Raw genomic sequence first — 26,927 nt, 5'->3', positions numbered from 1 at the left:
TCCTCTTTTATGGAACCAGCTTCCACTTTCAGTCCGGGAGGCAGACACAGTCACCTCATTCAAGAATAGACTTAAGACTTTCCTGTTTGATAGTGCTTATAGATAGGGCTGACTGTTGGTGCCCTTCCATTATAGAAAGAAAATCCCACAATGGTCACTTGAAAACTAATAATTAACTCGTGAAAATCAGCCTTTGGCTTTTGAATTGTGGTTCAACAGAATCATACAACAAAATAAACTAATGAAAATGGCCTGGACAAAGGATGGTAACCCATAATATTTAGTTGCGCCACCTTTTGAGGCGATCCCTGCAATCAAGCGATTTCTGTAACTCAGACTTCTGCACCTGAGCAAACTGCTCCAGCTGACTCTGATTTGATGGGTGCCTTCTCCAGACATCTCTTCTGATGGATGCCTTCTCTAGACTGCACGCTTCAGCTCCTTCCACAGATGTTCAACAGGATTCAGATCAGGGTTCATATAGAAGGCCACTTCAGAATAGTCAAATTTTTCGCTCTTAGCCATTCATGGGTGTTTTTAGCTGTGTGTTTTGGGTCTTTATCCTGTTGGAGTACCATGACTTGTGACAGACCAAGTTTTCTGACACTGGGAAGCATATGTTCCAGAACATAACCGAGCCTCCTCCACGTTTCACAGTAGGTGAACTGTTTTTTTCTTTGTACACTTCACTCATCCCCAACATCACCAGAGGGAGTTCAACTGTCAAATGTAATAATTTCTTTGTTTTTGTGCAGAACACTTCTGAATTAAGCGCTACAATGCTTTTTAATTTCTTTTTTTACATACCAGGTAGTACTGCGCACTTGACGAATATAAATTCTGACCTCATAGTATATTTCCATTGCTCCAAGTCATGTGTTAACTTACATGCACCGATACGTTAATAAATTAACACTTGATCCCAAAACACGGCCACGCAATTATATCCCAACTTTCCAGGTTGGTCATCAGATGAGCGGCGGCAAATGGCCACATCTGGTATCCTTGATATCTGCTATTCTGACTCAACACACCAAATGACTCCAAAGAAATGCAATTAATTTTTTATTTTGTTCTATTACAGAGGACAAGGTCCCACATCCTTGAATAGCAGCAAGCACAAAATGTAAACTCTTGGATAATATAAGCTTGTTCCATCAGTGGTAGTGATCGGAGGGTTGTTACTGGTCTTCATACATGTGAAGGACATGATCTCGTTGGTTGAAAAGAGTTCAACATCATTACGAATTAAATCCGTTTGTCAGAGGTCTGACTACATGTTCTTCAGCCTGCCCTCATTCCTGAGAAATATACTTATTATATGTATGAGCATCAAGAGGTCAACATTAGAGGTCAACCTTCTGCTGATAGTCATCAGAATCTCTGGAGCTCCGTCTTACTCAGCCATGTTCACAGCCACCAGAGGGGGACATCCCTATGTGATACAATTAAAAAAAATCTGAGATCTGAGAAATGTGTGAATCCAGAGTTACCGGTCTTGGAAACCCAACTTGTCCTCTCTTTTTTTACAGCATCAACTGAAGGTACATTCATATGCATTTGGGGCATTTGACATACATTTTGACCTACCACTCTTAAAACCGTGAGGCCTGGGTTGCACCAACAAGGATTACCTTTTAAACCAGATTAAAATCATGCTGCACCAAAGTTTAAAACTAGTTTAACGATTTCAAACCGCCTTTTTATTCTAAACCTCGATTCAGTTCAATTCTGTTGCACCAACCCTTTAAACTCCACATTTTAAATGTGATCAAGTACTAGCTATGAGCACACTTGAGGAGTTTTAGCTTTTTTAAAGATAGTTGCCTTCTTAAAATGGCTTGAGCAACAATAACCAAGTTCCATGGATAAAGTTAAAGGACGGACTCAACCAATTGAGCGTTATAGTTAAGAGACGGTTCAGCGAGGAAACTCAATGCAAGTTGTTAAAATGTTGGGCAGCACCAACAAGGATCCATTGGATCTAAGTTAGTTCCAATCAGAGTTTCGCAAAACAAGGTTTAAAATTAAGCGGAGCTCCTTGCAAAATAAAATAAAAACTGAGCTCTATTAAGTAAATCCCAGTTTTAGATGCTTGCCTAAATTAAAATATATAAATAAATACATTTGTGTGTGCATTTGGGGCCTAGTGAGAAGGCTATAAAAGAGGTTCACTCTGTAGTCCCTAAATAAATAGGAGATTGTTTGCTAGCTAGCTAAGTAAGGAAATACCCTTTTCCATAGAAAGGAAAAAAAAGAGACTGTTGGTTGACATGGTTGACCCATGTATTTAAGATTTGATAATCCTGTGTTTTGCATTTGGCTGGCCTTCCCTTGAGCTACATTTGGAATACAGCTTCCCAACATCTTATTTTAAGTAGACAATATGAGTTCTACAGCTTCACAGGTGTGTTGAAAATACATACAAAAATGTAAAAATATATACTAAAAAAGCACAGGTAAAACCCATTGCTATAATGCTTTTAGAATGTAAAAATCAATAAAAAAATCAATGCAGGCCCCCCCCATACTCCTCAGTCAATAACTCATATTCAGAACAGACGGATGTATTGGATCTTCTGGTTAGTTTCTGGCCAGGTGTGCACAGGTGTGAAACAGAGCAGAGCACCAAGTGCCCCATCCACCAAATTATAGCTTATATAGACAAAAAAGGTTTTGCTGTTTGTGAATTGTCTTTTATACCATCAAAGTCAGTCAAGTGGCAAGAGGGGCAATTTCAAGGAAAACTGCCAGACGTGAAGCCCGTCTTAATTTATATCTGCTAATCCAAGACTTCCAGAAAAATTGCCATGGTGGCATATTTCCTCTCTCAGTAGAATTTTGAAGTCTTTTGCTGTAGATGACTGGAGAAGCTTTGGCGAATAGCACAGTTCATTTAGTAAACTCTACATACACAGGGTTGATCCCCTTGACCCACTGTCTTTAGACTGCTGAAGTGCTTTTGAGTGCCAGCTCAAGGGGGCATGATCACAACTTCCCTTTTTTTTGTTCCAGCAACCCTTTCCCAATGGTCCAGGGGCGACATCAGCAGACAGCCAGGATCCAGCCTCGGCTGTCTTGTTCAGCTCAGTATGTTCAAGCAGCATTGTGCAGCGGCATTGAACTCACATTTTAAAGTGCTGGTCACTGGTCATCCCTAGTTTGATGTTTTCATCCCAATATGTAGTAGGGTAGGTGTACCTCAGAGGTGTTTTGAGTTTTACAATAGTTGAACCCAAGTCCTTTTACAGTGTAGAAATGATTTAGAATGAAGAATGGATCAAACCCCTTATGATCACCACCTTTTTCAAAGACCATCTCTGTTTTCTGTCTTGATATCCTGTTCATCCAGCCACCCACTATATCCATCCATCCATCCATTTTCAATACCGCTTATCCTCATTAGGGTCGCGGGGGCGCTGGAGCCTATCCCAGCTGACATAGGGCGAAGGCAGGGGACACCCTGGACAGGCCGCCAGTCCATCGAGGGCAACCCACTATATCTTTAAATAAAAAAACATCACTATTGGGCATATCTATTTGGGCGTGTGAGGATTTCATGGTACCTTTCAGCACCTTCCACTGACACCAGATCAAGAATTCCTGTGTTCCTTCATCTACCACTGCATCAGTATTTTCTGCTTTTTTGTGTGGTCAGACCACAATCCTGTTAATGCCCAAAGCTTCTGAAGCCAGAATATGGCTGGCTTGTCCACCTCCTCACTTCTTCTTGTCCCTCTGTTTCTTGCTGGTTTTCGTCAGTGGCAGCGCTGCCCTTTGTTGGCGTGAAGCTACCGAGACGCTGCCATCGGACTCAAAATTAAGCAGGTACTCCATAGCGTTCAACGGCATCCCCTCCTCGTCCCTCAGCCTGGAAAAGACATCCTGGTACATCACGCCCAGTTGGCGCTTCATTTCCTGCAAGTTTCTCAGGGCTTCCTGTTTCTCTCGGAGCAGCCGTGAATGGTGACGTCTCAAACCTGTAACATTGTCTTCCATTTCGTACAGCACGTCCAGTTTCCTCTTCCTGCAGTTCTGGGCTGCAATTTTGTTCTTACCACGGCGTCGTATGTCCCTGATGAGTGCAAGCTGTTCCTCACTGAGCTGGTAATTGGCCAGTAGGTCATTAAACTCCTCCACTGGCAGATTAACCATCACTTCTATGGAGAAAGGGATCTTGCGGGCTCGAGCACGGCGTTCATCCCGGCTCCACATTTTGGTCTCGGAGATGTGTCTGGAAGAGGAGCGGTGGTAAGGCTTAGCATCGTCATGTTGCAAGGAGGATTTGGTTGACATCTTGCCATGGGATGGAGAGGAGGCGGACGACCAGGGCTGGTCGTATGTGTGATCGTGGCCGATATGCTCCAGCCCAGAAAAGCCATTATACAGCTTGTGATCCCCATAGTTGGGAGCGAAGGGTTTCTTCACATCTTCAGGGTACCCTCCTCCGACTGCCCCCAACTCCTCCTCTTCCAGCTCCTCCTGCTTTATGGTCACCTCCATATCTGAACCAACTAACCCTTCCTCAGTGTCTTCGTCCTCGTCTTCAGAGAAGGGACTTCCCACAGCCGACATACAAGATGAAGAGGAGGTTGAGGAAGAGGAATATGAGGAGGCCTCAGAAGCACATGGAGAAGCAGGACTGCGGCTGAAGTCCAGAGAAAGACCAGAGTCTGAGCCTGCCTCACCTGAGTCGTCTAGGAGGAGGAAACAAGGAAAGGTCAAGGTACAGTCTAGAGTTTTATATTACATACTTGAATCCAGCATTAGTATGCTCCTAAAAGAAAGGTAATTGCACATTTTGTCAAAAAAAGTTTGACTGACTCCCCATTTAATTACCTTGCTGATGTCTTCTTGGTTGACCCTGATCTTCCGTGATCGTGACGTCGGAGCCTGAGTGGTCCACATCTCTCCCAGTTTCTTGTCGGCTGATTTCACTCCCAAGGAAACCCTCCTCCTCCAGCCTGGTTGCCATTTCAGGGCTGAATCCTTCATCCAGAGTCAGGTCCAACAATCTCATCTCATCCAAGATGACATCATCCTCTAGGTCACAAAGTGGGCCAGGGAGACCATCTTCATCATTGACACCCTCCTCTTCGTCGACCAGAAAGAAACCGGAGAGAGATGTCAGAGGGTCTTGAGTCATACCATTCCCCTCAGGAGATGGGGTGAAACTGGAAGGTGTCAAGTCACGTGAATGGAAGTTAGCATCAAAGCTAGGAAGGCTGTTGTGATGGGGAGCATACTGTGAACACGGACTGCCTTCCATGGTATCCACAAGACCATGTGTTAGCAGATTTATGTTGAGGGTACTAGAGTTATCATCTGCATTTAGTCCCACGTAGAAATCTTCTGAAGGATCTTGGGCAAACAGATGTGAGTGGTCTGGAAGACTGTGCGAGGGATTCACGTCAGAGTTTTTCAAAGTGTCCCTTGCTGAAATGTTGTCATCCAACTCTGCACTGGGTGTGAGGGGAAGCAGGGGTGGGTCTTGCTCTGAGTACCTTGGAGGCCCCAACAAACCTAGAGACAAAGAATAGGCAAGTTTGGCAACATTTTAAGAATTGTATGATATGCAACTGGGTCTTTGGTACAGTCAACATTCCGGAAACAAAATTGTTATGGTTTTATGAAAAATGTTGTCAGACAGCATCGTCTGGCAAGCGTAGTACCCACCCCTCCGGTTCCCCCTCAGGTAAACACTGTAACTTATGTCAGTACTTTCACTGTTGTTTGCCCGGGTCACCTTTGCAATGTTAAGAGCCGTTTAGAGGCAATCGAAATGCTCCCATTCTTGTATCTTTCACTTTTAAGGAGCAATAGTAAATTCTGCCAGATGTGAGAGCCATGTGCAGGCTATCCTGGCCCAGACTCTGAATGTTGTAACATGTTTTTTTTTTTTTAAGCTCCTTTAAATTCTCAACAAACGGTCCTACTTACACAGCTTTCAGCCACACCAGCAGATGGAGTTAATCAATTGGCTTGAAAATGGTTTAGTTGTTGTCTTGACCCTCATCTCTTTAACAACTCAATCCGCTGAAGAAAATAATGGCCATTTTGTTGAGAATGTTATTGTCCAGCTGCTGTCTCCAAGGTCAAGAATCAAATGTCAAGCTCCATTTTTGAGGAGTTGCTTAAGTGTAGATATACTGCTCATGAAACCTTACAACAAACATCCACTCCTGAAATTAATTACCGTGCTGCAAGGGGGTCTCCATTAAAACGACCTCCAGCTCAGCCTCTGTTATGCTGCTGTTATGGTTGTTACAATTTTGGCGCGGAGCTTCAGACCCAACACCCTGAAGGCTCTCAGTTAATCTTGAATTTTGGATCTCGTCAAATGAAGTCATCATGTCAACATTTGTGTTCTGGAGAAGAAGGATACAAAACATTATCTCAATTGTTTGCATCTTGGCTTCCTTGCTCCTTATTAAACCTAAATCTACTTTGCCAAATGTAAATGTATCTTCCTTAATTCTCCCAGTCACCTCAGGGTCCAAGATAGCCAACAGGTCCTGCCAATGGAGCTCCAGGTCCAAGGAAGAGTTGCCAGGTGGGGTGATATGGGACAACAGGGGCTCCCTGCCTGGTGGTTGACACTCCAGATCTCCCCTTATCCCACCAACATCATGTAACTGAGGGACAAGTAAAGGCCTTTACACACCAAAAAACACTAAAATCAGATATGCTATAATATTGATATTACTTGCGAGTAATTCCCATCTAAACCATTCATACCGGCTGTCATGCAAATTTGAGACAGTTGCAACACATGTTCAATCAAAAGGTTCAAACAGCTTTGCGTAGGCAGAGGACCTACTACAAGGATCCTATTGACCCAGAGAAGCCTCTCGCCGTGTGTTTGAGGTAAGTTATTAATTTACTAAGGAGCTTCTGTGTTGTTGTAAACTACAGTATAAGTATTGAATAGGTTTGTTCTGTACAATGTGATTTGTTGATACCTTTATTCGCGGTGCTAAAGTTGAGAAAAATAGTTTGAGAAATATATTGACATGTAAATTAATCACATAAAAAAACACCTCTGGTGTGTAAAGGCCTTGAGTGGGTAAAATTGCTGTGTTCAGTTCAAGGCCAAGAAGGACACAACAGAATAGCCTGAAGAGAAAAGAAAAGGCTGTACCTGTTGTTCTTCTGTGACGTCATAGGTTTCCTCCAACAGTCTGAAACACTCCTGAAGGGAGAACAAAGTCTGAAAATAGAGAGAGGAAGCGTTGAGTTGCATGGATCTTAATGCCAGTTTTGACCAGCTGGTTTACTTCCTTAGCTATACCCATGTGCATTAGCCATGCTGGCGGTATGGATCTAGGGAAGATCAAGTCCGTCAATCGGTTGATCCAAGACTTTGGTATTGACTTCAATATCTGAATAGATATTTACAGTATCCAGAGGACCTTGGCGATATACAAACATTCCCTCTAGTGCCACCAATAGGTTGACATTGTTGGCTAGTAAAATAGCAAATGGATTGACATAAAATTTGGTACAGACAATAATGTATCCCTCAATAATTAATTGTAATGACTTTGGTGATACATTTTCCTCTGACGTCATCAGGTCAACATTTCGGATTGTCCAAGTGCAATACTATTGACATCACCCCCATCCTCCTCCGCCGTGCTTAGTATTAAATGCTAATTAGCTAATGGTAAATATAAAATCAGAGCTCATTTTCAGTCAGCTTACATTATGCTGCTATAAATCAGTTTAATAATGAAAATTTTAAGAATGGCGGTGTCCATTGGCCCATCAATGGGTGTGCCAGCTCTTGCAGTCATTATATCGCCAAGCAAAAATTTTGCTTTGAGCTCCAGTGCTCGTGTTGCCTCGGGGTTCTGTATAATGTGCTACCTTGAACTAGTGAACTTGATGTGCAACATATCGAAGGTGTACGTCGTAAATGCCTCGCAGTTTAATTTTCCGTCCACACTTGTGTACCTTTCGAAATTTAAAAAAGATCACAGATACAATTTCCCCCTTGATGAATGTGAAAACATTCAGAGACAACCTGTAGGTCTGTGTGCACACACACACACACACACACACACACACATTATGCATTAGAAAGCTGCGTGTAACAGGACACTGTGTTTGTGCGCGTCTCTAATGCTTTGCAAATTCTGCTGAAGCATCCAGCTCAGATTCCAAGCATGACTGATGCAGCTGCAGTAAACAGACCATTAGTCCTAACAGGAATTCTGCCAGTGCTGGGAGTTTGATACTGGGGGGCCGTGCCGACTCCCGGCAGGGTCATCCTGCTGTGATTCACGGCGCTGGCTGAATGCTAGTTGCCACAGCTAATCGTTAACTGGAGGCCCGTCTCCTGGCTAAGTAGTCCGCTGGTGAGGACAAAAATAGAATAGCAATTCTATTCTTGTTTCTGCCAATTTGGATTCAATTTAATAAGCGAATTATCAAAACGCCCACTGACGTACTGATGTATTATGAACAAGCCTTCGGGCCAGCCTTACTTCCTCGTCCTCCCATGTTGGACTAAGGACACACTCGCGAGGCACAAGCGGTATTACAAGACAGGATGGATAAATATCTCCTTTGACTTAACAGCAACACTGTAAGCACTGTATTGGTTAAGGCCAATATTGGTCCCAGAAGAATTTGGGTTGAGAGATGCAGTCAGTCACTTTTAAGCTCTCTTTATTTTATTTTTCACAAAACAACTGCTATCCCCTTTTGTGTGTATGCCAGAGTGCAACACCATGAATGAGAAACTGATGAAAGTGTGCGCTGTCATTTTAGGGGCCTTTACACACCGGGGGGCTCAATCTGCACATCGATATGAGCACTTTTACACAGACAGCAAGCGAGACCGGATGACACATCGTACACCCTTTCTTTTAAAAAAGGTGCTACATATGAGTGTTGGCGCATTTCTATTGCCTCTTAACGTTGGCTGACCTAGAGGCTTGCAGCTAACAGTGCGAACAGTGCTAACAGTGTAAACGTGCTGAATTGAATGTTGAATTGGGAACCCCACAGGTCAAAGCCATTTGGTCTGAGACACAGTTACCAATTTCAACAAAATACGTCCTGTCCTCGAGATAGGACTTGAACCAGTTTAGAGCAGTACCAGAGATTCCCACCCAGTTTTCTAACCTCTGTAATAAGATCCCATGTACAGAATGTAAAGTCTCCTGTTGTACCCAGAGACAGGCAGCCGGGCTTAGAATAGCTTCAACATTCTCCTGACTTGGCTGGGGGCTTACAGACAAACCCAAATACCAGGCCTGTGCACATATCCCTCACTTCAATACACTGTGCAGTCGAGAGCCCAAGTTTGAATCACGCTGGCGTGTTCAATTCAATTAATTTTGTTTAGGATGGCCCACAACTCACAGATTTGCCTCAGAGAGCTTTACCATCTGTACAGATATGACATCCTCTGTCTCAGGACACTCACATCGGCACATCGGTTACTCATCTATAAATAACTTTTACATGTCACTGTATGATGTTGCTGCTTTATCGTGCTTATCGTTATTGAGAGTATATACAGTATTTATTACATTGCGTCAGCTGTCACACGACATCCAACGATAACACCGGGGTAAAGAACACAACCTTAATATTTAGCTATAACTGTTCACTTATAAAAGCAAGGTAGCATAATGCTAAGCAGCAGTTAACTAGTACGAACATAAAGATTTGCTAACATTCTATATGCAAACGTTAGCCATAACATTATGCTAACTTCTGCTATGCTGATGCCGTTAGCAAACTAACGTTAACACAACAACAACAATGGGGAAGAAAATGCAAAAAGCCAAATGTAATCATATCAGCTAACCAATGTTATTGTACTTTAAAAATAATTAAGGTCAACTAACACAACGTTCCACGTGGTCCAGACCTGTGGCAAGAGTCATGTGCAATTAGCCCCCTGTTATCCAAGCCTACTTTTCCCACTAATTGATTGTATATTCCATTACTTTGAAGCAATTTATAGTTTGAACACCACTATTTCCATAAATTTAAATTGGCTATCAATGCTATTGTATAACACAATATCAATATGAACATCTTAAATAATTTGACCCCCTCCCGTTGCAGTCATCGATGGCCTCGCTGTGCCGAACTTGACACAGTGCTGAGCTGCAACTTACATTAATCTTCAGGTTCCGCTTCTTAGACGATGTATCTACTTCTAGAATTTGGCACTGAATGTTGAGCCCTCTCGACCACATTTTAAGATGTGCAAACTGGAGTGCACCACTTTGTCAGTATGTCCCAGTTAGCACCTCATGCATTTGTTTACATGCATGCCTCTGGTTTCTTCTTTTGTATGTGTGTGTGTGTGTGTGCGTGTGTGTGTGTGTGTGTGTGTGTGTGTGTGTGTGTGTGGATGCAGTAAACAGAAGGGATTGTGAAACTGAAGGGATGTGAGAATGTGTGTCTGGTCACGATAGCCAGCGTTCAGGTTTCAAAACAAGCCAGTCAGTCACAAGCTAATAAAAGTGCTGTGCTGTGTGTGTGTTGTAAAATGACACTGAGCTTCAGCTGTAAATCCCAATAACAAACTGAAATCCCAGAATGATTAGTTTTTTCCCCCTCATTTCCCTCCCTGCTCTCAACACAATTTTTTATCAATTTCCCTTCAGAAAAATATTCTAAAATATAAATAAAATACAAATACTTTCAGGTAACAGACTGATTCTCAGCTCTTCCCCTGGGTTAATAACGTGACCAGTACATGGGAGCAGATTTACACAAAGCAGCAGAGTCTTTGCATCTTTTGTTTTTTGTGGAAACAGAAACACAAAAAAAGACAATAAAGACAAATAAAGTGTACAGTATTTTTCTATCCATCACAAACAGAATTTATGGAATCTCTCCCTTTTAAGCGCGGCAACTTCTACTAAGTGCCGTCAGTCTGATATCAAAATATTATCAGATATGACTTTGACTTATTATTGGCAGTCTGTCAATAATACCATAACTGGACACATTTGAAGATATTATCAATACATTATAAGTAATAACTACCCTATAACCTATTTAAAAACTAAAATGTACTAAACGCACCAAACACAACTTTTATGGTTTTTGAATCGCAAATGAAATCAGCAGAAGCAAAGAGCTGACGTGAGGCTATAAATAAACTTAAGCGGCGGCATTAGCACAAGTACACACAACGAGGCTGTGAAGGAGGACGAGACGGAGTCTAAATTCACAAGAGGTATATTTACTTCTGTGTTTTATATATTGTACAACATAACAAGTAACTACGGTCTCTTAAGCTTAACACACACACACACACACACGTACACACACACACACACACACACACACACACACCTCTTAGTGAATGTAGCTCCTGCATACTCTGATACTGGAACCCTGATTAACTGCTGCACAAGAGTCTGTGACACACAGTGCGTGTACATGTTCAGGCCAATCTGGGGGCTATTTATACGTGTGTGTTAGTTATGGAGTCTTTTAGGAGAGTTTCGTCACAGTGCGTTTTGTGTGATCCTAAATAAATAACGGTGATGAAACTTCATGGAAATGACACCAGCTGCAGATCCACATTCAGATAATGAGCGTTTATTGACACACGTCCAAAACTGAAGCTATCGGGGTACCGAGAGCGCCATAGTTTGAAGCTCGGGTTCACCGACCAAGCCTCTATTGGCGAGTTGTGGGTGAGAATGCGTTGGCCAGAGCGGCCCCTTGCCCTATTTTAGACACCCCTGTGAGCACGATGTGCCCTACAGATTATTTTGTGTTTCAACATGTTTGTGTCTGAGGTGACAGATCTGACAGGCAGGTCAGCAGATCCCTCAGCGGATTCCCCTTTCTCCATGTTGACTGACTGAAAGAAACAGTTTTAGAGAATACATGTTTTCCCATTTGTTTATGAGAGTGAGATGAGACGACACGTCTGTGTTTCATACAAATCTGGAGCCGGGATGTGATCAGCCTACTTTAGCACAGACACAGGAAGAGTTGGAAAACAACCACCTTGCTTCCTACCTGGCACCTTTAAAGCTCATTGCTTAACATAACAATGTTGTTAACAACATAGCCAAACTCCGACATGAACGGATACTTCAGGTGCCTTTTAAAGCAGTGGATATAATGTATTTTCGGCCTCTTATTTAGCTCTCTTTTGTTTTCCACCATCTCTTGAGAAAAATATCTCCTTTTTTTTAAAACTTCCTATTGCACCATTCAGAACAGCAAACTAAAAAGACACAATGAGAGCGGTGAGAGAAACCGGTATATCCATCTCTGCTCTCCTCAAAGCCAACAGACTTAATTTAAAAACACTTTAATTTTAACCTAGAACCAAAGAGTTAAAAAATACATTTTTTTCCAAAACAGTCTGTTGGCTCTGGCTGGAAACATAGACTGTATAACTGTCTTACTGCAAGGTAACATTCTAAATATAGTGCACACTTAATGGACTGATAACTATCCCTTTAGGTTTGAAGGAAGTAGGTTACTGCATACAACCAGCAGTAATCAGGTTACTGAGGTGAACACTCAAGGACCAACTGTAAAGTTCTGAGACTGTATATGTGCTTCTTTAAAAAAGGTGTATTCTCTCCAGCAGGGTGTTGCTACTGTATTTCAACTGTGTGGATTGTATTGCTTCATTTTCCTGGCTGTGGTTAGATGAGGTTTCCTGCTGACTCATCGAGGGCTGACTCACTATCTTACATGGCATTACACTCAGCCAAAACAAAAAAACAGCACTGTCATCCCACAACACTGATTTATATGATTTTAAAATACATATTTGAACTTCTACTTCTGTGGCATGTGGGTGGTCAGTGGTCTCCTAACAGACTTTGGGAGTGTCTACATTTTGGCTGTGGAAACAAAATGATTTTGACTTTCTGGGAGAAACTATTATATATTGATATATGTAATCAGTTTTGGTCTGAATTGGACTGCACATGAGCTCTTGTTAAAAAGACTAACTCTGAACTAACTTGTAGTAACTCGTTTGTTTCAAGCAGATCATTAAAACAAATTTTCATAAGCTGAAAGGCAACAACTTTCGTCCTTAGGGTCTCTTGTGAAACCTGTCAAACGGTGCATGGAGAAGGGTCAACAGAGATTGCTGATATGTGGTCTATATAATCATGGCGACCCTACCTGAACTGAGCTCTGAAGACTCCTATGACTGGTAACATCATTACATAACCATTTCTGCCTTAAGGTATATTTCTTCTTCTTGGATTCAAATGTGCCTTTAAAATGTAAACGGTTCCTATAGTGATTAACTATCAAATGTTGCTAAAACACAAATCCTAAATGTTGTTAAGCCGAGTAAATAAACTGCTTTACCTCTTTATCCTCTTCCTCCTCCTGGAAGGTACCAAGTCCAGCTCTGGATTCCACAGGTGGGGCAGGGCGGCCTCTTTCTACCCCAGCAGGGGCTCTTTCCAGTAGGTCTGGACAAACTATGGGAAGAGGATCTGGCTCCCGCTGGACCGGCCATGTCTCCAGTTCTGCTTGAGGGACCTGTGGAAAAGGTATGACGAGATAGGGGATTGGTAAGAGCCTCTGTTAAATAAAGACGGCTGTAAATGTTATTACGACTAGTACCATCGAATTCTGATTCCATCTGAATGGGACTATTGTGATGTTCCCCCCCCCCCCCACCTGTAGTCTGTCCAGAGAGTGGACCCAGCCCAGCAGCCTTCGCGTCGTAAAGAAGTCGTCCAGGTCCACGCTCTTGGGGTGCAGGTCTTGGCCGTCCCCCAGGCGGTTGCGGAGGTTGTGGAACTGCGTCTGGGTCAGCACAGAGGTCGGACCCAAGATTATCTCGTGCAACGAGGGAGGCAGATAGGGCTCCAGTCCCACGTCGATCCTCACCCCGCACAGGCTGAGCAGGATGGCCATCTGGATGAGGCCCTCCGTTAAGTATTTCTTCAGGTGCAGCATGGTCTTTGTTCGTCAGAGAACAGGCAAAGGGTCTGGAGCTCAGCCCAGTCACCACCGCAAGGGGGTGTCTCAACTGTCTTTAAGTCCCAAGAAGATTTGTCAGGGAGCGCTGACCTCCCTGAGGAAGGAGAAGGCTCCAAAGAAAAAGACCTTTGGGTACACTAAATTACCTGATTGGGAAATTATTCACTTCCCCTCTCTGGTTGGGAAGACTTGGTAATGTACCCGTAGAGAAGACGGTTACACCCAACTCCTCCGCTGGAGCTGCTCAGTGTAAAAGACGGAATTCTTCTCTCACTACGACTGATCGGGTTCCAAGTATCTATAAACCAAGATTGACAGTGAAACTTTTCCAGATTCGTCCGAAAAGTCCTTGTTGCTCTTCAGTGAAAACTTCATGCAATGTTATTTTTATCCTGATAATGAAAGAGAACAGCTTACTTCAGAACAGAGGACTGACAGCACGGGACAAACATTAAGGCATAAATCCAACTGTTTTTTTTTTTTAAGGGTTTTCAAAAGGGAAAACACCCACCAGGCTGTTAGCAAAAAGGCAGTGACGTAGATTACAAAAATAAGCAGATCAATAAGGTTAAGTGAACTCTAGCACTAGCAGAGTCAACATTAGCTGGGCTCAGTTTGTAAATAACTGAAAGGGTTAGTGAATTATTTGAAATGGGGTTGTATGTAAACCTCCTGTGTTCTGTGGAATAAAATCACAATGGATTTAGGTTTTTGACAATGGAGTCTGGTGGCTTTGAAGAGAGCAATAGAACAACTGTAGTTACCGGACTAGAACTGTCAGCAGCAGCAGAAAAATGTCACCTCAAAAAAAGAAAAAACACTGTGCCAATGATAATAATAACGGCACTGCAGTTATCAGAGGTAATCTTCCATTGTCAGTGTGGCCTGGCCAGCAAAGAGCCAGCAGTTAAGAGGTTTGACAGTTTGTGTGAGGAGATAAGGCAAACAGACGGGGCAGTATCGCCACTCTCTCTCTGAGTAACTTCCACCTACTTCTAGAAAGTGTTTGGTAACCAACGGCCTGACACACACTGCCTTGGTTTACTCACTGCAGCCGCATGATGTCATTGCCACTGCCAGTGTTTGCCTGGAAAACCCCCTCTCCCTGTCTCCTCCCTCCCATCTGCTACAGTGAACTGTTGACAGAGGCCGCAGTGGAACAGCTGACTGGAACTTTTCAGCACCACCTTAAGATAATATAACTAAGATAAAATAACTAATACTCATATACAAGCATAATCTTGTAGTGTGTATAGAGGAAATTAGGGTCTGGATTAATATTTGTACCCAAGGCTGGTTCAAAAGACTCTTTTTTTTTAATGTTGTTTTTGTCTGCTCACATCGTGTGCATTGTGTATTTAATCCCGTCAGTGTGTTTTAGTGGACTAATGGACGAGGGCAATATTCCGTCTTGGGAAACAATGAATAAATGATATATAAAAAAGAATATAAACTATAGTATTGTGCCGTTTCATTGGCTGCTATTGCATGTGGTGTAGCAGTGATGAATGTGGAAATTACTCAAATAACTTAAGTATTAGGAGCAAAATGTACTTATCAACTATCAAAGTAAATGTACTCATAATAAACAAAATGGCCTTTGTGTGTGTTGTACTGTTGTAGATTATTATTATTATTATTATAACAGCTGCATTCATGTGTCAGTCACATGTTATGGTTATAGTTGGAGGGGGTGAAGTTAAACATAACTTAAGTTAGAATAATCAGTAACCATACATCATATTTTATGAGCTCATTGTGTTTTATGTAACATATTCATTTTTAAGAAGATTTGTCATTGGAGCTCGGAGTGGAGTGAAAGTACAATAGTCTCTATTGTTTTGCAGTGGAGTAAAAGCAGCAGAAAATACATATTAATATTGGCTGTGATGCAAATACAATGTTCTCTAGTTGTAGAATCATGTCCCCGCGTGCGAATTTGAAGGAGATCAAGATGTCGCTGCGCCGGAGCAACAGGTTACCCAATGTTGTTCATCCCTGATACTGATCACCGATTCATGACAAGGAAACTTCAGAAATAACACGCAACGTTTGGACAAAATATGAAAACAAAAAACAACAACAACAAAAACGCACTGCTGATAGTAAACACACTTGGTCACGAGGCTAGCAGAGACTTGGGAAACACAGTTTCATAATATTATAAGAATTACTTATATATGAATGCGTCTTACCAGCTCAGAGTGCTCAGCTGCGCGCGCTATGCTCTATCTCGGTTTCAGTCTGTTCTCCGGTCCTGCGGGGAGGGCGGGACTATATAAAGCGACACCCGGTGATGACGTAGAGGCGCTCCTCCCTGGAAACAAAACACACGCATAAAAAAAGAAAAGCGCATGCGTTTTGTGTGTGTGCGTTAAGCGTAGTCCGTGTGAGTGTTTGAATGATAAACAATGTACGATCTGTTTATATCTCCATTACATAACAGTTTGGCTTTCCAAATCATATTAAAGAGAAAAATACAAAAGTATCAAGAGTAAATAATTGGAGAGTAAAATAATCAAAAAAAATAAGGATGCTATTAATAATGATAATAATAATACTATTATGGGTTTGGACGGTCTGTTTATTCATAATAATACTAATTTATGTTTTGGACGGTGTTTTTTAATTATTATTAATAATAATAATAATGTGGTGGAGGAGTTTGAGTAGCTCAGTGATCCTGAGAGCTATGTTGTCCGGGGCATCAGCCCCTGGTAGGGTCTCCCAAGGCAAACAGGTCTCGGGGGAGAGCCCAGACTAAGAGCGGTTCAATAAACCCTGATGATAAGCAGCCCACGGACTGAAGCTACCTTGCCCGGACAAGGGAAACCGGGGCACCCTCCCGGAGCCAGACCCAGGAGGGGAGCTCGTCGGCGAGCGTCTGGTGGCCGGGCTTTCGCCCATGGGGCCCATGGAGCAGCAGTCACCCTGTGGACCCACCACCCGCAGGGAGAATTATCGGGGTCGGGTGCTATGTAGACCGGGCGGCGGGCCAGGCAGGAGACCTGGTCGGGCCGATCACCGGCGGTATAGACTAGCTCTAGGGACGTGGAACGTCACCTCACTAGCGGGGAAAGAGCCGGAGCTGGTGCAGGAGGTGGAGCGGTACCAGCTAGATATAGTTGGGCTCACCTCCACGCACAGCATGGGCTCTGGAACCAAGCTCCTGGAGAAGGGTTGGACTTTGTCCTTTTCTGGAGTTGCCCAGGGTGAGAGGCGCCGGGTGTGAGTGGGGATACTCATGAGCCCATAGCCTATTGTGGACGCGGCTGCTCAGGGCTGTGGCCGGAAGGTCGTGGCGGCAACCCGAGAACCCGGTGGTGGACACCGGGGGTGAGGGAAGCCGTTAAACTGAAGAAGGAGGCCTTTCGGGCCTGGCTGGCCCAGGGGTCTCCTGAAGCAGCTGACGGGTACCGGCGGGCCAGAAGGGCTGCAGCTGCGATGGTCGCGGAGGCTAAAACTCAGGCATGGGAGGAGTTCGGGGAGGCCATGGAGAAGGACTTTCGGTTGGCCTCAAGGAAGTTCTGGCAAACCATCCGACGGCTCAGGAAGGGAAAGCAGGGTCTACCCCAGGCTGTTCTCAGCAGGGGTGGGGGAACTGCTGACCGGGACTGGGGACATCGTCGGGCGGTGGAAAGAGCACTTTGAGGAACTCCTAAACCAGGCCAACATGTCCCCCAGAGAGGGGGCAGCGCCGGAAGACTTTGGGGTGGTTTCACCCATATCCCTGGCAGAGGTCGCTAAGGTAGTCAAAAAGCTCCTTGGTGGCAAGGCGCCAGGGGTGGATGAGATCCGCCCTGAGATGCTGAAAGCGCTGGACATTGTTGGGCTGTCTTGGTTGACACGCCTTTTCAGTGTCGCATGGGGGTCGGGAACAGTGCCCATGGACTGGCAGACTGGCAGGGGTGGTGGTTCCCATCTTCAAGAAGGGGGATCGGAGAGTGTGCTCGAACTATCGTGGTATCACACTGCTCAGCCTCCCGGGAAAAGCTTATGCCAGGGTGCTGGAGAGGAGGCTCCGACCGCTTGTCGAACCTCGGATTCAAGACGAACAGTGCGGATTCCGTCCCGGTTGTGGAACAGTGGACCAGCTCTTTACCCTCGCAAGATTACTGGAGGGATCCTGGGAGTTTGCCCAACCAGTTTACATGTGCTTTGTAGACCTGGAGAAGGCTTTCGACCGGGTCCCTCGGGGTGCTGCGGGAGTATGGGGTGCCGGACCCGTTGGCACGGGCCATCCGGTCTCTGTACGCCTGCAGTAGGAGCTGTGTTCGTCTCCTCGGTAGTAAGTCAGACACGTTCCCGGTGGGTGTTGGCCTCCGCCAGGGCTGCCCTTTATCACCGGTCCTGTTCGTGACCTTCATGGACAGGATATCTAGGCGCAGCCAGGGGGCGGAGAGGATCCGGTTCGGGAGTCTCGGGATCGCCTCTCTGCTGTTCGCGGATGATGTGGTCCTGTTTGCCTCCTCGGACTGTGACCTCCAGCATTCACTGGGGCGTTTTGCAGCCGAGTGTGAAGCGGCAGGGATGAGAGTTAGCACCTCCAAATCTGAGGCCATGGTGCTCTGCCGGAAACCGGCGGATTGCTCCCTCTAGGTGGGGGCAAACTGCCTACCCCAAGCGAAGGAGTTAAAGTATCTCGGGGACTTGTTCACGAGTGATGGTAAGGTGGAGCGGGAGATCGACAGGCGGATCGGTGCGGCTGCAGCAGTAAAACAGGCGCTGTACCGGTCCGTCTTGGTGAAGAGGGAGCTGAGCCGGAAGGCAAAGCTCTCCATTTACTGGTCGGTCTACATTCCAATCCTCACCTATGGTCACGAACTCTGGGTCGTGACCGAAAGAACGAGATCTCGGATACAAGCGGCCAAAATGAGCTTCCTCCGTAGGGTGGCCGGGCTCCGCCTTAGAGATAGGGTAAGGAGCTCGGACATCAGGGGGGAGCTTGGAGTCGAGTCGCTGCTCCTTCGTGTCGAAAGGAGTCAGCTGAGGTGGTTTGGGCATCTAGTCAGGATGCCTCCTGGACGCCTCCCATTAGAGGTTTTCCGGGCACGTCCAACTGGTAGGAGGCCCGGGGAAGACCGAGGACACGCTGGAGGGATTATATCTCCCGGCTGGCCTTGGAACGCCTCGGGATCCCCCAGAATGAGCTGGAAAGTGTTGCGGGTGAGAGGGAAGCCTGGGTCGGCCTGCTGAACCTCCTGCCACCGCGACCCGACCCCGGATAAGCGGGTGATAATGGATGGATGGATGGATGGAATGATAATAATAGCGTTATACTATACATTTCATAAATATTTCACGAAAATAACCAATAACAAGGGATAGCAGTAGTGACAGAAAAAGCAAAAACTGTTTGCTCACACTACAACGGCACTAGTAAAGTGAACCCACATTAAAAGCCAAATTATAAAGATGGGTATTTCATCTCCTTTCAAATATAAAAGTAAGGGAGTTTCCTGTCCCACAGTTCAGGGCCGTAAAAGCAGAATGCGGCCTCACCAGATCTCTTGTGGGACACTTGAGGAACTACTACTAGGAATGTGAAGCAACAGAAAATGGAAATAGTACCTATATTTTTCCATTGAGAACAAATGATCGTTTGAGTGTATGTTTTAATAATAACAATATTCAGCGTGTAGACAGAAATATACCATGTTTTTCTTTTTACTCCTTGACACACACACACACACAAATATCGTTATCAACAAAAGTACAAAATAGATTTTTTTTCAAAAAGACCTGCCCTGTGATTGACTGGCGACCTGCTCACCCTCTCACCCAGGGTCAGATCAGCTCCAGCTCACCACAACCCTCTCAAGCAGTGGTCCTAAAATATTTTGCAATAATGTTCAGCTTTGGAAATATTGTTTTTTTTTTCCAGCCAAATATACCCCCTAACCAGCGACATAAATCTTAAATCATGACGTAAGATTTTGTTGCATCTCAGATTTAGAGACTGGAGACTGGTTCTACACCATCGACCATGACCTCCTATTACAGAGACTGGATCAGTCGATTGGCATTTGTTTAAATCCTATTTATCAGATCAATCTCAATTTGTATTTGTAAACGATGAAGCCTCAATGACCACCAACGTTAATCCTGGAGTTCCACAAGGTTCTGTGCTTGGACCAATTTTATTTACCTTATACAGTATATGCTTCCTTTAGGCAATATTATCAGGAAACACTCCATAAACTTTCATTGTTTTGCAGATGATACTCAGTTATATCAATCGATCAAACCAGAAGAGACCAACCAGCTCGCTAAACTTCAAGCATGTCTTAAAGACATAAAAACATGGATGACCTGCAACTTCCTGATGTTAAACTCAGACAAAACTGAAGTTATTCGGCCCTGAACACCTCAGAGATCAATTATCTGGTGATGTGGTTACTGTAGATGGCATTGCCCTGGCATCCAACACCACTGTAAAGAATCTCAGCGTTATCTTTGATTGGGACTTGTCCTTCAACTCCCACGTGAAGCAAATCTCAATGACTGCATTTTTTCATCTACGTAACATTTACAAAATCAGGCACATCTTGTCTAAGAGGTAACCTAAGATTAAGTGCACTACACAATACCCATTCCTCTTGACTGAACTGAAACAAACACCTTTACTTGTTTATTTTTTAAGGAAATGGGTTTGCATGGTTTAAAAAAAAAGAAAAAGTAATTAGTAAACTAATTATGTCGAGCTTGGTCTTTTTGTAAAATACAAGCTAAATATGAACGTGTCAGTTTCTATTGAAATATTGGAAGGTAACTTAAATATATAACTGTTAATTCAGCGTTAAATTGGTTCACAGAGATGTCATTTCGGGTTACCTTTGGATCTGATATATTTTATTCATTTAGAAAAATGTATGCCAATTTATCTTTAGCTAAGGCTAGCTGTGTCAATCACCTGCAGCTTTCCCTTTGATGGCATCCTTGTTTTAGCTGTCTGGTTGGCCGTTTGTAAGGGACAGAGTTATGTCAAATTTGACATGCTGTTTCATGTACATTACTTATTTTATATATATTGGGAGATTTTGATGTTGCTTCAATTTTGAGTGAGTAAGTTCTTGCGTTTGGCCAGCTAGCTGCTAGATACATAGGTAGTACATATACACTGCAGTACAGCATACTTGTTTCATTTATTTATTTGGAAATACATGTAATTACCAGCTTTTGGCAAAACAATCAAAACATGGTGTTGGAGATTCAAAATCCAAACATTTAGCTGAATGGAAGGCAACACGGAACACTTAGAATCATTAGCTGCATAAATCAATAAAAGGTACAGTCATACAGAAATGTTCTCCTTCAGTTTACGTTCTAGTCATTCACAAATCCTTCAAGTAGACCAGAAAGCATTAGTTTTTGCTCAGAACTGTGTGTTTCCTGACTTATGTTTAGAGATACAGGGCCAAGCAGGGTGCTCTGGATGAGTCCGACGTCTAAAATGTCTCAAACATAACTGTACAGGACAAATATGAAAACTACGATGGCACATATAGCACAATAAGGAAACCAGAACACCTTTTTTTGTACTGTCAGCAATATGATTAATAATGAAAAATGCACACGTGACAACGAAAGTCGGCATCCTATGCATCTTAATAAATGCTTTTCCCATGTTACGGTAGAAAGAAAACAACACTTTGATTAAACAGAAAATAATCGGTCTGTGAAAACATCCAAGTATTACAAATAATAATAATACAGAAGGAATACAGGAATGCAGAGAAAGGTTACCACCTACAGGTGGATAGAACATGTCATGTCTTCATGTTTGGTTCAACCAAAGCAATACAATGCATAGTCCCCACAACAGGCAGCTATAGCATACATTTTCAATTAGTCAAATATCTTCACTCAGCTTTCCATCTAGGCTACAACATCATGAGCTATAAACCCTTCATAAATAGTACTTTCTTCTAAATGTTCATTAGCTTAAAAACAACACAAGGTAGTACAAAAAGAAAAATATAGCTGTCCTACATCATGTCTACAAAGCAAGGAACCAACCATCGGGATGCTATTGGTGGTCATTGTGGACTCTTCAGTCACTCTGTATTATGGATAAATATTAATGAATAAATAACAAGATTAAAAGTCTTCCGCAATGCTGTGAGGCCGCATTTCAGCCTGGTCTCAGAAAAATGACCTTTCCATTTAACGAAGCTGCATTGTCAATAAAGTTTGAAGGGAAGGTTTCTTTTCCTCCTGGATAACATTCGCATTGGACTTTTCACAAATACATTTGGTCAAAGTCCACGGGAATCCGCATTGGGAGGAGGTTGGGATGGCTGGCCGTGTCAAACACGGGACTGTCACTCAGAAGACCCGTGTTCGTGTCTTAAGTGAAACCAGAACTAAAGATCTTTTACTAAACCGAACCGTGTCTTAGCCTTCATTAAGAATGCAGTTTCAGAACAGCAAGGTCTCCACGAGCGGTCACGTTGACATAGAGGTATGCCGTAATATTAATATGAAGCACATTTTTGGGTCAGGAACATCAACGTATTCGTGGTTTGCAGAAAACAAACAATGCCAACATCTTATTCTGGGAGACTGGGTTGTGAGCTAAATGTTAACGTCAGAACGCTAACAATGCTAACATACTGATCAGTGTTAGCTAGATTGTTCTGCATGTTCACCATCGTAGTTTTGCATGTTAGTATATTCATAAAGCACGGACTGATGATCGTGCAAAAAGCTTCTTTTTTTTACCGGTCCATCTATTAGATGTTGAAATATTTCATTGGACGATCAGAAAACTCTGAACGAATGGTTATTGGAGGACAAGTCAGAGGATCAGATCTGTGATCACCATACATGTCTGCAACCAAATTCAATTCCAGTCTATCCAATATTTGTCAAGATATTTCAGTTTGGACCCAACTGGTGGAAACATTGAGCAACATCGCAAGCGTGGCTAAAGACCGAGAGTAAATTACAAGGAGGAGAAGACGTGTGCGCAGAGCAACCAACAAACTAGTGGCCAGTGGTTGTCCATGGTAACAAGGATTTAAGTCATAAAAGGAATTAAGGGTACATTCAAGGTCCTGGATTTGCTCCGGTGGAGCTTCACGGCCAGCACATGACAGAGCAGCAATGGAGGGCTGTTTACACAGCGCTGTGGGGGAAAGAACTGTAACGACGCATGCGTTTCCGTCACATAACCTCCTGTTGGTCCTGGACCAACAAACTATTATGCTCGACAAAAGAGTCTCAGACTATGATTTGTTCTTCATATCTCCCGTTTTCTTCTAACCGCATCTTATTTAAGTAAGTCACTAAATGAAACAAAAAGGAACTAATTTGAAGTCAGTGTGGATCAAGAGTGTCATGATTGTGGTCCTGCCGGTTACCGTATCGCCTCCATCTGCTCTGCTGAAAAGGACCTTTTTTGAACGATATTACTGATATTTCCAGCGAGATATTCCAGTGGGACGAGTTGATTATTAAAAATGCTGTTGGGTGATTGTAGTGACACAATCCTGAAACACTTGCAATGACGAGAGCATGAAAAGGCTCATTAGTACGACTACAACTACCACATCCTTTAGCAGAGGACCAACACTTTGGTTTTCCTGCTGTCCGTATGGAGACGTGTGGAGACCCTGGTAGCAGGAAGAAAATAAGAATGAGGAAATCAGGCCGCTGTGTATTCAGGCCACTGTGGGAAGAGGGTGAGGGGAGAGATTTAATACAAATCAAATCTAGTCAATTCATTTGTTTTTTAAAAGGTGCTGTTAAGTTATAAAAAAAAAGTTCAAAATTATGGGGAACGAAATATTCTGAAAAAAATGAGTTTTAATATTCTGAGAGAAAGTTGAATTATTTCCAGATTTTCTACTTAAATGAATAACAGAATCAGATGTTGAGGAAAATACTTATTTTCCAGGTAAAAGCTGCAGTTGTTTTAGAAGACAGAAGAATATGCCAGTATGGCTACAACACTGTACAGTACACAGACGTGTACTTTCTGTACAAAAGCAGATCGGCAGTGATGATTTTATCCTTTTGTTTGTCACGATGACTTCCAACCTTTTCATCAGTCGGTTTCCCAGGTGTCCGGTTAGTTAATTTGTTCCCGACTCTTCCTTCCTACTTCCTTAGTAATAATGATCTCTTCCTCTGCTCTTCCCGTTCTCCACCCACCTCACATCCATTTAGTCTCGACATTTCCAGACATCCCCCCTCTATCGCCGGACATCTCTTCTTCCTCTTTCCCCTCTAGGATCCGGCCTCCTGTTCCTGTCCCAGGGCCTCCAACAGGAGTCCCATGGGTGTCCTCTTCAGGCCGATGCTCTCCAGCTTGTTCTCCAGCTTGTTCTTCAGGCTGCGCAGCCTCACCGATGCATGGACCAGAACCACTGTGGAGGGAGCGACAGACACAAAGGGGGGTTGTTTCTCAAATCTTTATTTACCTCAATACAGTAAGAGCCAAGTTCATATTAGAGATGTTTTATAGATATATTTATATGTCACAGGTATATATTAATGCCAATGTTTACTTGTTATCTTGATGAATTCAGTATCATGCGCTGTATTTCCCCAGCACGGATTCCACAATAAAGGGGACGGCGTGTCCGTTTCCACTCGCTACATGCAGTGTCCTCACCTAATTTGAGCCATTTTAAGTAGAGATGCCACATTCGACTCTGTTAGAGGCCTGTCAATCACAGTAGCCCCGCCCTAAAGGATACCTTGCTATTTGACTCTTAATGGAACATAATTTACTAAATGAACCTCGTGATGTATTGAAAAAGGCTTAAACTCATGTTTACTGAGGGAATAAATGTCTGTGCGTGTGTCTGTCTGCCTGTCTGTCTGCCTGTCTGTCTGTCTGTTTGTCTGTCTCAGAAAACTGTTTAGACACACATGACAAACTTACTGAAGAAAACGGTGTAGAGAACAAAAGGTAGGGTAAAAATAGGGCAACCGTGACCTGGTTTGGAACAGGACATGATCAGCGATCTCCTGGGTGAAAGTTTCTCTTCTCTAAGAAACATTACTTTCATTCTTTGATTATTGCAAAGCGCCTCCACTTTGCTGTTACTATGACGGTCGCTAAGCAGTGATGGAAACAACTGCAAAGCAAAAGCTGCTGAAAACTGGGCTGCTGAAATCTGAATTGATGTTTGAACGGTAAACTTCCGTTGCTGCTTTGGTATTGTATGTAATGTGTTCATGTCTTACTCAGTACAGGGAAGGCAATCCCAAACAGGAACACGGCCACACCTCCCAGCACCGACATAAAGAGGTAACTGGCCAAGAGAATGGCCAATACGGAGATTGTGGGGTGGTTTCTGCGGAAGCGGCGAACGGGAGCTCGGTTCTCGGCGACCCAGACAAAGCCCAGGAACAACAAGGTGACCACCGTCGCCCCCACGAGCAGCTGGAAGGGCTGGAAATACCTTTGGGAGAAAAAAAAAGACACGTTTACCAACACACAGAAGTGCTGGAGATACCTGGGTGACATTGTTGCAGACAAAGATAGAAGGATGCATTGAAGCCTGATATCATCTTCTTCCGTTCCGCTTGTGTCCAAAAACTAGTAAAATCACATCAATGAGCCACACGGTGGGACTAAAGTACATCTTATTCCATAGCTTTTAGCTCTATGCGTACATAACTGCATCATACAAAGACTTTATGCTCTTGCTGAAAACTGCGCAAACGCGCAGGAGTCTAGTGAAGTCCCAAGTGTCCCGAGTGACTTGAGTAACCAAAGACTTGTGAGGTTTTGAAAGCCTCGAGTTCGGCCGAGGGTGCCATCTTTTTGCCATCTTGGCTTTTTGCAACCAGTGAACGAAAGTGACCATATTTGGACTGAGGAGGAGTGAAACCTGCCAATCACAGTAAGCCTCGCCCTAAAGTATACTCTGCTTTATGGTGTGTTTGACTCTAAATGGACCATAATTTACTAAATGAACATCATGCTGTATTGAAGAATACTTGAAACTAGAGATTGAGACCATAAACTCATGTTTACAATGTTTTCTGAGTGAATAAATCAAGACAGAAGTAGAGTAATTTTCTCATATTCTCAGTAGAGAGAATGCACGTTTTAAGACAGTGGTACATTTACTTGTGTACTGTACTTAAGTATAATTTGGATGTGCTCACACTTTAGAAGTGTAAGTAGTTTAATGCTACTTTACACTTCTATTCTACTACACCCCAGAAGCAAATATTGAAGTTTTGGCTGCACTACATGTATTTGATAACCGCAGTTACTAGTTACTTTGCAGGTTCAGATTACAAGCACGGAACATAATTCAACAAATAACCGATGGCGTGTCATTATTGATAGCAATAAATCATTACTACCCTGCAGCATACACACAGTACAGCTGGCACATTAAAGGGATGAACACATTAATGCATCAATACTTATAACTCAACAATATCATTCTGGAAAAAACGACATTCTGCATAATTTCTAACTTTACCGTTGGTTCTTTCAGTATATTTACATGTTTTTACTTTGGTAAACATTTGAATGATTATTTGAGTACTTTTACTGTGGCAAAATCTCCTGTTTAACAGACACTCAGCAGCGGAGGAGTATATGCTACAGGAACAAAGGCTAGCCTGCTGCCGCCTTCAGCCGCTTCTCCGGTAAACGATGCGTTCACGTGTCACGTCGGAGGAGAACGTCACACTGTTTACTAGACGTCCGGTATGTTCGTTACGAGAGAGACATGGAGGGTACGGGGGGCGGGTGACCACGTCAGTAGAATGGAACTCACCCCACCAGGACCAGGAGGCCCAGCGCCGACACCAGGTAGTTGCTCTGGTAGTACAGCAGGTTGTTGATGATGCGGTTGTTCCAGCGGTCCAGGTCGCGCACGTCGGGCACAGCGAACCGGGCCGAGCCCAGGAGGAAATCATCCAGGCTCCGGAGGGGTGGCGGCTGCACGCCTGCCATCTTTCCTCGGCGGTAGTAAACTCGGCTTCCCAGAATG

General features: G+C 43.6%; 2 protein-coding genes across 4 annotated transcripts; both read right to left on the bottom strand.

Annotated features, from left to right (window-relative positions):
* Window positions 1-1,052: 1,052 nt before the first annotated feature.
* Window positions 1,053-16,275, bottom strand: nfe2l1a (nuclear factor, erythroid 2-like 1a). 3 transcript variants are annotated; one of them, XM_034539447.1, is made up of 9 exons: window positions 16,152-16,259; window positions 14,103-14,348; window positions 13,651-14,009; window positions 13,333-13,509; window positions 7,142-7,210; window positions 6,489-6,635; window positions 6,197-6,368; window positions 4,840-5,523; window positions 1,053-4,697 (listed from the first exon to the last, which is right to left on the bottom strand). In XM_034539447.1, the coding sequence occupies exons 3-9, from the start codon at window positions 13,930-13,932 to the stop codon at window positions 3,721-3,723; spliced, it is 2,508 nt and encodes an 835-aa protein (XP_034395338.1). In that variant the 5' UTR covers window positions 13,933-14,009; window positions 14,103-14,348; window positions 16,152-16,259; the 3' UTR covers window positions 1,053-3,720. The 3 variants fall into 3 exon arrangements, with proteins under 3 accessions (XP_034395338.1, XP_034395339.1, XP_034395337.1); XM_034539448.1 differs by having other exon boundaries at window positions 13,651-14,254; window positions 16,152-16,275; XM_034539446.1 differs by having other exon boundaries at window positions 13,651-14,348.
* Window positions 16,276-21,091: 4,816 nt separating this feature from the next.
* praf2 (PRA1 domain family, member 2) lies at window positions 21,092-26,927 on the bottom strand. The gene is made up of 3 exons (XM_034539854.1): window positions 26,712-26,927; window positions 25,156-25,373; window positions 21,092-24,329 (listed from the first exon to the last, which is right to left on the bottom strand). The coding sequence occupies exons 1-3, from the start codon at window positions 26,888-26,890 to the stop codon at window positions 24,190-24,192; spliced, it is 537 nt and encodes a 178-aa protein (XP_034395745.1). The 5' UTR covers window positions 26,891-26,927; the 3' UTR covers window positions 21,092-24,189.

The sequence above is a fragment of the Cyclopterus lumpus genome, chromosome 8, assembly GCF_009769545.1.
Source record: "Cyclopterus lumpus isolate fCycLum1 chromosome 8, fCycLum1.pri, whole genome shotgun sequence".
NCBI lineage: Eukaryota > Metazoa > Chordata > Actinopteri > Perciformes > Cyclopteridae > Cyclopterus > Cyclopterus lumpus.
The sequence above is the reverse complement of the archived record's forward strand: the minus strand, read 5'-3'. Positions and strand labels throughout refer to the sequence as shown.

What these genes read in the sequence shown, in the direction of transcription:
- nfe2l1a (XM_034539448.1), bottom strand. Translation starts at nt 13,932, where the DNA reads ATGCTGCACCTGAAGAAATACTTAACGGAGGGCCTCATCCAGATGGCC. An exon ending in ACTCTCTGGACAGACTACAG is followed by an intron (nt 13,510 to 13,650) that starts GTGGGGGGGGGG and finishes CCTTTTCCACAG; the next exon opens with GTCCCTCAAGCAGAACTGGA. An exon ending in AGGAGGAAGAGGATAAAGAG is followed by an intron (nt 7,211 to 13,332) that starts GTAAAGCAGTTT and finishes CTCTATTTTCAG; the next exon opens with ACTTTGTTCTCCCTTCAGGA.
- praf2 (XM_034539854.1), bottom strand. Translation starts at nt 26,890, where the DNA reads ATGGCAGGCGTGCAGCCGCCACCCCTCCGGAGCCTGGATGATTTCCTC. An exon ending in GGCCTCCTGGTCCTGGTGGG is followed by an intron (nt 25,374 to 26,711) that starts GTGAGTTCCATT and finishes TTTCTCCCAAAG; the next exon opens with GTATTTCCAGCCCTTCCAGC. An exon ending in GATTGCCTTCCCTGTACTGA is followed by an intron (nt 24,330 to 25,155) that starts GTAAGACATGAA and finishes CTCCCTCCACAG; the next exon opens with TGGTTCTGGTCCATGCATCG.